The sequence below is a fragment of the Siphateles boraxobius genome, unplaced genomic scaffold (assembly GCF_051911475.1).
Source record: "Siphateles boraxobius isolate OS27281-9 unplaced genomic scaffold, OSU_SipBor_1 77, whole genome shotgun sequence".
Classification (NCBI taxonomy): domain Eukaryota; kingdom Metazoa; phylum Chordata; class Actinopteri; order Cypriniformes; family Leuciscidae; genus Siphateles; species Siphateles boraxobius.
The window spans coordinates 11,290,111-11,303,814 of NW_027509205.1; the positions used below are offsets into that span (position 1 = coordinate 11,290,111).

Consider the following 13,704-nt stretch of genomic DNA (forward strand, 5'->3'; position numbering starts at 1 on the left):
GTCGTTATAACTGACGTTCTCAACTACTTTCTATGTTACTTTCTCCCGCCCGCAACATTTTTGTCCCGCTCCCGCCCGCAAATACACTCTTTTTTTTGTAGGCTACCTCCAAATACTTTCGCCTACGTGTCGCCACCATACACATCAGCATAAATGCTCCTGATAAATTATTTGTTATTAAAGCATTAACACACAAACCACTGTTATAACATAAAAGCAAGCAGGCTACTGAGTGCATGGTTTGGCATGACTGAATGCGCGCAAAGTGCGCTCCCTTAATAATTCCTAAAAAGCTGACATCAGTTCATCGCAATCTCACACATCTGTTATTATCAGTGAAGCTGACTGCACAATGCATCTTTCATAATATATACACTTTGTTTGTTATAATTTGAGGATTTGCCAGCTTACAGAATTCAGCACTGAACAAAAAGTCTGTTTTGAGCGGTGGGGGAGTCTATTTTAAATGCTTCTGATTCTTCTTCAAATGTCTGTGATTGGCTACATCCCTCAACGCTGCAAACATGTTATAAAAAGAAACTCTGGCCTGTGAATCGTTTCTATTTTGTTTTAGTTGTTCTTGTTGCTTTTCTGCAACATATGAATAAAAATGTATTAGTTTTTATGTTTTATTCATAGATATTTCTAGTTTGCGGGAGTCCCGCGAATCGTTTTATTCTCCCGTATCCGCACACAGAGTGAGTGCATTACCGCTCGAGCCCGCCCTCGCACTCGGCCATCAAATCTAGTCCCGCGCCGCACTCTACTGCGTTGAGAGTGCACGTCTCTAGATCGGCGTCTCGCGCTCGCGCCATCCACTCAAAACGTAACGTTAGCCTACTACTCTTTGGCCGGCGCGCAAGCCCAAACAAGTACGTGCGGCGTTTGTTTTGTTTCCGGTCTAGCTATCCGGTGTGATGTTGTTTGCTAGGCCAAAAAGAGCTTTAATCTCGCGATAAAAAAATTGACGCCGTTAAAATGTGTTTGCGTTAACGCCGTTAATAACGCGTTTAACGCACAGCACTAATTATTATTAATATAATATATTATTATTATTACTGTCGTTTCAATAGCACCCAGAGCTTCTAACGGCAGCTGCAGTGAGGCGATTATTTTATTTATTTATTTATTTATATGGGACAATGCATATTCATGAACGTACAATAAAAGTTGAACGTAAATACGCCGGATTTAGCACAATGCTAATTTCCATCCGTAGTCCCAAACATAGACAAATACAAACCAAAAAACAAACAATATACATATCAACAAAACACATATAGGGCTAAAAACCAAAAAAAAAAAAAATGAACAAATAAATAAAAAAGTTCCTATACCTTATAGAGAATTCATTGCAATATCCATTCAAAGCTCATAAATGTCTGTGCGTAGACATCCCAAAGTGCTCATCATAAATATATAAATGAAACTCCCTATCAAATTCTACCTTCATACCAAATGATTACATTTTTGATTGTTATTCAGCCATCTTTTAAGATGTTTCTTAAATGAAACAAAAGTAGGGCTATCTCTATTATTTTACCAATCAGTGATTTGATATTTTATGTAGAATCACGTTCAAACATGTGTTTTCTAGTTCACAATCCCTCAATAAGCCAAACACACTTGAGTATTTGTTAATGGTGGTGTTTGTTTGTGTAATGTGAAAACAGCCGCAATGTTTCTCAACATACTACATCCAACAGCCTTTAACTATAGAATGTTTGTGTTTGCTGAGGCAGGTGAACCAAACCCCAGGTGCATAATACCTCCCGCTTGCTTTGCATCTTTCAAATTTCTGTTTATGTTATCTTTGAATTTCATTTGTTTGCCACAACTAGCCAAACAACACAGCTTGCAGAATGCTTTTTTTTTTTTTAAATGTCACCTTTGGTTTTGTAATATGCAAATGTACGTGTTCCTTTATGATAATAAAAATGGACTCAATTTAGCCAGCTGCAAATGCACAACTATGTTTCACACAATGTTTCAGAGATTTTGTAAAGCAGTTTCTTATACATCCCGGTTTCTAAATCACTTTTTGTTGTAGCTTCATATCTGGGAGTGAGAAACGGCAACTGTGTGACAGTTGGGTTGCCATTATTTCACTATCACATTATTCATCACTTTCTCCTTACTAACATGCAAAAATGCAACAAAAATTGCTCTCTCACCAGGTCCAAAGTGGTTCTCTCCAAAATATCCACCATCTTTTCCAGTTTGGTGCTTGAGGTGAAAATGAAGTCATCATCCACCCAAAGCACATATTTGGTTGTTACCTGAGAGACTGCCAGATTACGACCAGCAAACCAGCCCTGTAATGATGAGCAGACAGACAAACAATCTATTTGTCCTGAGAAGGAAACATGAACTCGGCATGGACTTTTTGAGCTACTATTTAATAACATCCATACCTTGCCGAAGGGCATGATATAATGCTCGATGTAGGGTCCAGTTACAGGTTTAGGATCCCTGGTGTCATCAGCTATCACTATAGTAATAGTGGGGTAGTACTGTCGAATGCTGTTGATCAAATCCTGAAGTTTATCATATCGTAGAAATGTTTTTGTGGCAATGGTGACCAGAGTGCTTACATTGTATTCTGTGGGAAGGAAAATATCAAAACATGAGAATTGTGAAATTTTGTTTCACAGTTGAAAAGACTAATTTAATATATATCGGTTTTACCTTTTCTGGGGCCAGGATTATAGAATTTAGGCATTGGTGGATATCTGATCTTAATTGTGAAGGTGGCCAGGAAAATACCTGCTTTAAATTGTACTGTCACAGACAAAATAAAAGTGTTATATAATTAAAAAGACTACTGAATATAGAGCTAAAAATGTGATACAGCATAAATAAATACTAAATGACATGTATTGTCAGTAAATTTTGTTTAATCAAACAGTCTATGGAAATTACACATACTATATCATGTCATAAATGCCTAATGTCTGCATTTCTTAGTCTTTCTGTTGAAATGCATCTTCTTGATGACCCTGCATTATTCACTGAATTGTGTGCTTTGGATTTTTTTTTAATCCAATGTCATTATCCTCTATAAATCCCTGTAGATGGTTTTACCCTCTGTCACTACACAGGACAATTATGTCAATATTTACCCTCGTTTCAGAACTGTTTGCGGTAATTTTATTATGTGGAACACAAAAGAGGAATTAAGAATAATTCTTCACAAATCTTTATGCAGCTCTCTCGATTCAACAATTTGGTGACCATGGGCTAACAAAATCCATAAAAAGTAGCCCAAACTAATTTTGTGATTCTGAATTCACATGAAAGGTTTGTTTGAGAAACAGACCCAAGTCATTATTCACTCTCAAATGATATTTTGTACCAAGTATTGTCAGTAAACTATGTTTATATCAAATAGAGCTCAAACATGAGACATAGAAAACCATAAGATATGGTTCTGTTTTCAGCCATCATTAATTTCATCTGTGTTATGCGTCTAATCTCCAAAGTTTTCACAGTTTTTTGCATTTCTTTTTGTTGAAATGCATCACGTCCTGATCCTGATGATCTTGCCTTATTTGATGATTTTTGCACTTTGGATTATTTAATTCTATATTATTCTATTTTATAAATCCTTATAGATGTCTCTATCCTCTGTGTTATTACAAGATAAAATCACATGAACCTGTAATACAAGACGACAGGGAACATACAGTATGCTGTCCAGATAATAAATATTTGCATTGACCAAATCCTTCTCTATGCAGTGCTACTGTACAGTCATAAAGGCAATAATGAAGCTGTTTGCTCAGTGCTGGGTTTTTTTGTAAATGTAGATTGAGCAGAGAACATGTTTCTGAGGGCAAACTTTTTTTTTTGTCAAGCCAATGAGGATACATTTTTGTTGTTTGCATAGACATCTGCATTCATTATATCCAATTGCTGATGTTCAATTTTTTATCATTGCTGAATTAAAGAACATAACCATATTAGATTAAAAGAATGTGTTCTGGGGTCTCACCTACATCTGCTGTGTTGGGATGGAACAGTGTGTTTGTGTAGGTAACAAACTCAAGCTGTCTGTTTAGTGAGGCCAGAGATCTGCTCATAAAACTAATATGCATCTCTCCTTCCCCTTTGACTTGCACTCCATCAACCACTGCTGCCGTATTGAATGTTCCCATTGTAGCATTCAGATATACCTGCAGATGATGTTGTATGAATAATGGGGCCAAAATAACTTAATTACTTCATCATAGAACAAATTCACTCGTTCAGTCATGTAGCTTTCTTTGAATCATATCTCCATTTATGGGATAGTTCAGCCCAAAAATGATAATTGTGTAAATTTACCCTCACTTAAAAAGTGTATGCTGGAACATGAATCAAGAATATTGGGATGACCATGGGCTAACAAGATTCATAAAAAGCAGTCCACGCTCATTTTTGTGATATATTTAACACTGAAGTCACATGATAGTAGAAAGAAACTGTTAAAATAGTCCATGTGACTACAGTGGTCCAACCTTAATGTTATGAAGCGACAAGACGACTTTTTGTGCACAAAAAAACAAAACAAAAACAATGACATTCAACAATCAGTCTCTGACTCAAGTGAGCACCACGACGCATGCGTGTGCTGCTGACGCAGGAGCCAGCCAATACTGAGCTGGAGTTCTGACATATACTGTAACCCGGAAGCGCTGAAATGTGTTTACAATGTGAACAGCATCAGAGAAGAAATAGTCGTTGTAAGTTATTTTTGTTTGTTTTTTTGCACACAAAAAGTATTCTTGTTGCTTCATAACATTAAGGTTAACACTGTAGTGACATGGACTTTTTTAACAATGTTTTCACTACCTTTCTGGGCTTTGAACGAGGTTATGACGTTGGTCAGAAAGCTCTTGGATTTCATCAAAAATATCTTCATTTGTGTTTTCCGAAGATGAATGAATGTCTTACGTGTTTTGAACGGCACAAGGGTGAGTAATTAATGACAGAAATTTCATTTTTGGATGAACTGACCATTTAACGGCCCATTGTCACCATTGTATGAATCAAAGCTGTAAGGGAATTTAGGTTTGGAATGACATGACAAAGACTTGACTTAACTTGGCATGGAGGTATAAACTTAAACATTAACAGAAAACTCACCAAACATTGGTTACACAAACAGTACTAGACAAAGATGCATGGCAAACATGAGGGCTTAAATATACAAGCTCTAGTGACTAAACAAGACACACCAGTGAACATAATCAAGACCATAATCAAGACAATTAACCAATGACAACATGACAAGAGACAAGATAAGCACATGGCAGGATCACATGAGGGCAAAGGAATCACATGGCAAGACAGGAAACATGACTGTAACATGAAACCAAAACAAGCTATAGATTAAATCAGAGGTCTTCAATCCTGCTCCTGGAGGGCCACTGTCCTGCAGAGTTTAGTTCTAACCTGCGTCAGCACACCTTTGTATATTCAAGCGATCCTGAAGAGCTTGATGAGCTGATTCAGGTGTGTTTGATTAGGATTGGAACTAAACTCTGCAGGACAGTGGCCCTCCAGGAGGAGGATTGAAGACCTCTGCATTAAATTAATAGTTTAGGAAAAATATATATGTAATGAGTTACCATTTATGAAGCAAACAGAATGATCGACTTACCAAATAATGGTCCACTTTGTCTATTTGGTTCAGACTCAACCCTGTACAGAACAGAACATTAACAGACTTAATGTGCAGTCTTGTGCTTTAGCACATAGATATAGCTTATATGCAAAAAATAAATAAAAAAAACTGTTCCAAGTTTTACTGATCATAATCTTTGATGCAAAGTAGGCAGGTGTTAAAATGGCTATTATGTAACACGCACGCATGCATGCATGTATATATATATATATATATATATATATATATATATTTCCTGTGGAATGGAAATTAAGTTCTCAGGTAATTCAGCTCAAGGCATACTAAGTCTTCAAAATGGTAACAAATTTGACTTAAGTCCACATCTCTGATTGTAAATGACACATCAAAATTTTTTTTTAAATAATAATAATTCTAAATAGCAACCACATGGTGAAACCAGTTATGACAAGTTGGAGAATTCGGTTTATCTTCTGTCTATATCAAAAACATTTAGTGTTTTACCAGGAATCAGAATGGTCCTTGTTGGCCTGACTTCCACACCTTGCGTAGGGTACTGAAGAGGGCTGTTGGCTTCAGATAAGATAAGTGAGTCTGCAGCTGTATGCATCCTGAATAGACAACCACTATTAATTTAACAGTTAAGGTCCTACTTACACACAAAATAAAAATTCTGTCATTATATCTTCATGTTATTCCAAAAAATACAGTGGAACAAAACATATATACATTTACATTATTATATACATTTTTACCTTTACAATGAAATTCATTAGTGTCCAATGTAGTTTGGACCCCAACATTCTTCAAATACCTTCTTTTGTGTTAAAAGATAGTCAAACAGGTTTACTAGATAGTCAATGAGGGCGAGTAAAGAATGACAGAATTTTCATATTTTAGTGAACTCTCCCTTTAAATGGGTAAAGAGACAAAGCCAAAGAAAAACACACAAAACAATGGTATCTTTTTACAAAAACTGTACTCAAAATGAGCAAAGACATTTTTTTGAATTCTGAAATATAGTGAAATGATGGACCACCTCTTAATGAAACTGCGATACTCTTTATTTCTGTATTGCTTTGCTTTTTGCAGGTCTGATTCTTGGAGAGATGCATGCAGCTGTGAAGCTGATACTTGAGGGAACAGCAGCTGAGCAAATGGAAAATTAATGCTTGGTTTGTCGCCTTCACAAACACACCCATTAACAGCAAGTAACCTGATCAAATGTAAAAAAAAAAAAAACATTTAAAAATGATGGGCTAAAATTTAGCCACTAATCATGTCATTCATTCCATGCACAACAAAAAGAGAGTAAAGTGGAAGAGGTGCCACTATGACTGTTAAGGTGGAGATTTTAATTTCAAATAATATTTTTAATTTCCAGCCTGAAAACAGAAGATCTTTTTCCAGTGTCACCGAATCCCAAAATGCATCTCCAATATGTCCTGATCAGGAAGTGATGTTATACTGTAGCTATGCAAAGCTGGCAGACAAGTTTGAGTGTATCAATTACTTACTTTGACATGCCATCTTTGATATGGTAAGGGATGTGGTTATTTCCACGGTCCATGCTTCGTATCCTTTCCTCCAGTAGCACGTTTAAAGAGTCGTCTCCCTGTGGCACTTTAATCGTTGTAATGGTGTATGAGTTCCAGTGGTAAATAAGCATGGCTGTGACCGACAAGAACACCAGCAAAACCACCAATGATTTCTTGTTTGTGAAACGCATAATTGCCTAAAGCACAAAAAGACAGGAGATGTATTGGCTATCGCATTCGTATTTAGAGCTAGAGTCATTTTAAAAACATCATTAATATCAACCGTATCCTGAAGATAAGGTGTATAATTATTAGTTAGGCCAAATTAACCAGTCCGGTCACTGCTTTGCATTCATCTTGTATTCTGATCAGTACAGAATTCTGATTAGTACAGAATTCTGATTCTCAAAGCAGATGATTACATTTATGCATTTGGCAGACGCTTTTATCCAAAGCATTGCATTTCAATGTGATTAAACCCAACCAACCAACTGCAGCATCAGTTAAAACACAAAACAAGGACCTAATTTTCATATTTCATTCTGTACCCAAACTCAAATCTATGACCAAAAACACTATAAAAATATACATTTAAAGCATACAACATTAGACACTTAGGCTATTCACAGTACTTGTATATTGTTTTTTTAAGCTTAAATGTAAGGAGTTTACTCCAGCCATGCCTCAGTTTGGTTTTGTTTGTGTTTGTTTTTTACCAAATAAAACCCACTCTGCACACACACCCTCACCTAAATCACCTTTGTAGTTTGTGGTGAAGCATCTGTTCAGTGAGTGGGAGGCATTTCCATTCTGCCAGTCTGGATAGTGTAAACAAGGTTAGTTCACCTTCTGGCCAGCTAGAAACAACAGACCTAATGTGGTTTTATATCAAAAGACAAATGCCAAGTGATACCATCAATTTATGACGACTGCATAAACTAAGGAATTTATTAAACGCTGTTCTTGCCAGATTCAAAAGAAAAAGGAAGAAAAAACCCTACAAAGCAATCCACACAAACGCACACACGTAGGGTTTACTTTTAACTTTGGCACAGCAGTTAGGTTCACATTCAAAATGCACTAAATCTACCAAAACAATTCATACATGTCTCAGATCGACTCATTCTTTCATAACAATAGCAAAGGTTGTCGACAACCAACAAACACACTTTGTTACTCATAAAACAAAGACCTAAAATCACTAACAACAGGCAGCATTATAGAGTGTTTTCTTTTGTAAAATGTCTTTACAAAACAAGAATAACACCATCTACTGTTTATAATTCACTGCAGTGTGTTACATATTCCATGTTATCATTACAGTTCAAAATAATTCTGAAGTTTCCCCTTTTGTATAGATGGTAATGAAATTGAAAGACTAACACCTGCATGTGTTTAGCTACATCTAATTTTTTTGATACCATATTGATATATATTCCGAATCTAAAATCTAAAAACTTAAATGCTAATACTACAGAAATAATACGCCATCTTATTCATATATGTATTATGCAAGGTTTTGATCTTAAGTTTAACAAATTTACAAAAGCTTGTGTAAACGTGCAAATTGGCCTGCATACAGGTCTAATTTAGAAAAGAATTTAGGATGTTATCAAATGTATTTTGTGCCAAACTAATAACAATCCACAGTTAAGCACACTGATGTTGTGCTCACTGTGTGATGAATTTTGAAAAGGTGACCGAAGTATTGAAAAATGAGCCCTAGCAATTGTAAAAAACAAGACCACCACCACACACACACACACCAAAAAAAAAGACTAAAATTTTGACTTTAGATTTTGACTTCTGTGGGCCTCAGCTGGTTTATTTTATACAGTATATTCTGGAATTTTTATATTCTGCTATTCTCATCTCGCAATTTATAAATCAGGCCAATATAAATTATATTTGGCTTTTACTCTAAATAGTTATTAGCTATATATTCGTTTGAACCACGAATTAAAATTAGTGCATCGATCATATTTTTAAACTTTAAAATAGTGGCATGTTACAGGGTATTGTAGCCTACTGAGCAGCTTAAATAAACACTCCTCCAGAATTCTAATGAACACCACTAACTTCCCTAATGTAGGCTAATAGTCCTATATAAAGCACCTATATTTGTTTATTGTGATTAATTAGCTATTCAAACGTCTAAATGGAACTTATGTGCACTAATGAAACGTTTAAATAGGCTAATATTTATTTTGCCCGAAGTTGAGAACAGCAACAACAAATAAGAATGACACAGTCAAAAGATCTTACACTTAGAAACATTATTTTTTTATATGAATTATGTTAAGCATTTCTTGAAATTACTGTATTAAACAGACCCATTTAGGCTACTTTTCACAATCTCAGCTTTGAAATACCACGCACGTAACAGGTTATGAAGTAAGCTATTGCAGTTTCAGTTTTATTTTGTGGACCTTCACGTCAAGTTTAATTTTTTTTCAATCACGTATAGTTTGACATATTAATTTAATAATAAAATATTTAGCATATAATGTCTTAACCTAAAACGAGTTTAATTCCAAAATCGATTAAATTGCTTCAAGTGACACGTGTGGAGAGTGAATGCATATTTGAAACCAGAACTGATCGATTAGAATAAAGAACTACTTTTAGAACATTTATCATAGGCCTACACTGAAAGACGTAGACTACAGTAGGTTGCTAATTTAATCGAAAAACAAAACAAAACTCCTTTATACTTAACGTTAAACTTACGCAAGTCCAGTATTGCTGGTAACCCGGATGCTTACAGCAGAAGCAATAAAAATAAACAAAAAACCCTCAGGGATGTGAGACTGCTATTACGCAGTAAAAAAAAAAAAAAAAAAAAAAAAAAACCCGCAGGACACAGACAAGACATAGCAGGCTACACCGTAGGCTACAGCTGCGAGTTATTCCGAAAACACAAGTCTAGAACATTGTAAATTATTCCAATGCTGAGCAGTCGTCAGCCTCTCCCTCTCATCTTGCACAGTGAACGCAGGAAAGGTCTCTTTGCAGTTTGCAGTTGCCGTTACGGGGGCTGGGGGGGGGTTAGTCAATGGCGAGAGACAACTTATCTTTTTATTCCGTCTGAACTGTGCCCTGAACTACACATATGATGTTTGTCAATTTAAAAGATAATTATGAAAGTCAATAAAGTCACAGTTTGTCAAAAAACAGAAGAGTAACATTTAGTTTTATGTGAAAATCACTCAATGGACTACATCTCTCGTCTCGCAACTATGTACGTCACCAAGCTCGTGTGTGCAGTCTGGTACAAAACACACAGGCATGACGGCGTAACGTTACGATTATAACGTTAGACTATAGAAAAAAATGAATGGTTAGCTTCAGTAAAGTTAGCTTCATTCATTGAGAGAAAAGGTAAGACATCACATGCGCCCCTTTTGGGTTTGTAGTCTTTGTAATTACGTAGCCTATTTTCACAGTCTTATACCTCAACAGTTTTACAACAAACTGCGACTTTCTTGACTTTAAAACGTATCTTTTAAATTGACAAACATCATATGTGTAATTCAGGGCACAATTCAAATGGGATCCAAATATTTGTTGTCTCTCGCCATTGGCGAGTCTCACATAAGAGAGACATAAGACCCCAGTGGCGGTCTTAACAGAGGCATAGGTAGGCGGCTGCTTGGGGCCCCCTAACAGCGGTCGTAGTAGAGCGGCCCCCAACCAACCTAAAAAAAAAAAGAAGAAAAATAGAAAAAAAAATGAAAAAGCCTCTTATCATCGTGAACACTTCAAAAGCATAGTAAATGTTGTTAATATTCTTAAGAAATACGTTGAAATGTTTAAGTAGTAGTTAAAATGTCCAGTTCAAGGTTATGTGTCCCTACCATGGACTGTAAAAAAAGAGGTAGGTCCCTACACATAACACCCCTTACTTTCTCAACGGAATTGACTAGTTCGTAACGGTACGCGAAACGGCGAAAGATAAACACACAATGACAAGAGGACTGGGAAGTACACAACGAAGCAAGACGAGTCTAAACGCGACAATGAAACGAAGTTACCCAAGCGGCTCAAATAAAAGAAAAAAGACGCCGATATGTATTTGGCAACGCTGCCAAAAATGACAAACTTTTTTACGCCTTCTGTTAGGGATACATGCCGCTACAGCAGAAGCTGTTTTGTGAAGTGATGCAAGGTGAGGATAACGGCCCTCATTTATCATTCTTGCGTAGAAACGGGCGTATATGTTGGCGTAAGATTATGCTTACACTCCTCTCACCGCCTGATTTATGAAGCTGTGCGTACCTTTGAAATCCAGGTGTACGCAATACCTGCCCTTGATAAATGCCGCGGCTGAAAACGATCGTCATTAGAATAACACGCCCCTATATATTCAAGTATACGCTTCCCCCACACCCTCATTTTACGCCATGGACACACGGAAGACGGCAAAGAGGAGACACTTCTCTGGAGATCGAGACCATCACCATCATGAAAAATTATTATTAAATCAAACAACAATATTGTTGATGATGAATTCAAAGTTAATTGTATTTTTTTTCCAAAACGCTATAAATCCATCAATTTTTTGTATAAAAAAACAACAACAAAAACAACAAGAAGAGAACATGCAACATATAATCAGGGACTCATACTATAAATTAATATAAATTAAATAAGTGCAACTGCATGAAATAAATAAAAGCCAAACAAAATAAATAGTAAAATAAATTAAATAGTAAAATAAAATAAATATTTCCAATGTCACGTTCCAATATTGTCCACCACATAAAAAAATAATAATTTAAAAATAACACACAAATACAGTCCTTAAATACAACAATGTTAAAAATACATTCAAATCATTTACTAACACATTTAGGCTAATAGTAATTAACTTGAACTTGAAAAAAGTAATGATAACAATATTCAGGCCTACTATTAGGCGTGTTGTAGCCATTAACTAAGTGCATTTAGTTTCATATTTGTTAAAAAATAATAATGTTATTTTTTCCCCATCTATGTTGATTATGAAAAGTGAACATAGGCTAAGATAGGATGCGCAATATATCGTGACATGCTCAGACATGATTTTGGCCACTTAATTAAGTTTTGTTTTGTAGAAAGCCTTTCTTTAAAGTGAATTTCGTTTTGTATAAATTGTATCTTAATTTTAATATTTTTTTCATCAACCAATTGCCTGGATTTAATAAGAAGCAAATAGCAGACAATATAATCATGAGTCATGACATGAAGGCGCGGACCCTTGCATTGCACGTGAACTGGAGCGCATCTCATCACAAATTAACCGAAACTCAGTATATGCCTCACAGACATGAGAAATATATTTATAAAGAAAGCTTGAAATGTCTTTAAACGAAACAATTATAAACGAAAGAAATAGGCTACTCTCTCTATAGGCGCGTTCAGAGATGGTGATCATCAATTTCATCTTTGCAGACACAACACTAGTTTATTAATAGAAATAAAATACAAATTTATTTTTAAAAATGGCGTTTATCGCGTTTTGGAAAAGAGCTCCTCATATCTTTTAGTTTGTCAGTGCGTTTTGTGGTGTTAGGAATTGTTTTTCTGCGCATTTCCGCACTAACTCAAAACGTGCGTACATGTACACCACCTCCTGACCTGGCGTAGGATTTGAGCGTGCCGTACGCCAACGTCCATATTGATAAATATCAAAGTCACCGTGGTTTTGGGTGTACGCCAGGTGTACGCTGGAAATTTGGTGTACGCACTTTTGATAAATGAGGGCCAACGTGTAAGCAGGGCCGATCCTGACCTCCCTGGGGCCCTAAGCAAAATTCTGCTAAGGGGCCCTCTACCTGACCCCGTGGGTGAACGTGATTTCACCAAGTACCACATGTTCCTGGATCAACATCTTTGTTGATCCTGGATCAACTTTCCAATCAACCAATCAGATTTGAGGGACAAGTTTACAGTTTATGTCAAGTTTAGGCTTAGAATCAGGGTGAAGTCCTTAAACATCAGTGTTATTCACTGATCATTACCCTCCGATTTTAGGGAAAAGTTATGGGTAGGGTTATGTTTAAGGGTAGGGATTGGGTAAGGACTACATTTTGGGACAGGAATGTTGATCCAGGATCAACAAAATATGTTGATCCAGGACCATGTCTTACTTGGCAAAAGCTATGTAAACCGATTGCCATTTACACACAGTCACACCTGACACTTCAGTGCTCCCAATACAATCCTCCCTCCTTTAACCCCTTGAGCCGCAGGGATCACTGGTGATCCCGAATTTTACATTAAAAAAAATTGTGCATTGTTTTTGAGCTGCTTTATCTCTCTATTAGTAATTGCTAGAGCACTTCTGAGTATTTCACAGTAAACTGTCAAGTGTTAGCTTTTAAATGATACCTTGGTTTTGTGTGTAGTCAGAAGGACTCCTTAGCAACAACCATTTTATTATGGGTATGTGATTTTGCACTCGATTGCCAAAAGGGGGGCGACTGGTAAGGTTTAAACAAAACAGTCAAAGAATAAGTACAAAAATATAGAACAGAATGAGGTTCAAACAACCAATAT

At 36.1% G+C, this 13,704-nt stretch overlaps 1 protein-coding gene across 11 annotated transcripts in view; it reads right to left on the bottom strand.

Annotated features, from left to right (window-relative positions):
* The window catches only part of b4galnt1a (beta-1,4-N-acetyl-galactosaminyl transferase 1a), a 42,405-nt gene that overhangs the window by 15,102 nt on the left and 13,599 nt on the right, over positions 1 to 13,704 (bottom strand). For 2 of the 11 annotated variants that reach the window (XM_077219181.1, XM_077219184.1), the window contains exons 2-9: positions 7,144 to 7,361; positions 6,666 to 6,842; positions 6,131 to 6,237; positions 5,645 to 5,685; positions 3,995 to 4,175; positions 2,689 to 2,781; positions 2,415 to 2,602; positions 2,175 to 2,315 (exon numbers count right to left, since the gene is read on the bottom strand). In XM_077219181.1, the coding sequence (XP_077075296.1) occupies positions 2,175 to 2,315; positions 2,415 to 2,602; positions 2,689 to 2,781; positions 3,995 to 4,175; positions 5,645 to 5,685; positions 6,131 to 6,237; positions 6,666 to 6,842; positions 7,144 to 7,361 (1,146 nt within the window). Of the gene's footprint in view, positions 1 to 2,174; positions 2,603 to 2,688; positions 2,782 to 3,994; positions 4,176 to 5,644; positions 5,686 to 6,130; positions 6,238 to 6,665; positions 6,843 to 7,143; positions 7,362 to 7,907; positions 8,030 to 9,894; positions 10,156 to 13,704 lie in introns of those variants that run through there. The other 9 variants (XM_077219182.1, XM_077219183.1, XM_077219186.1 and 6 more) reach the window with 9 other exon arrangements.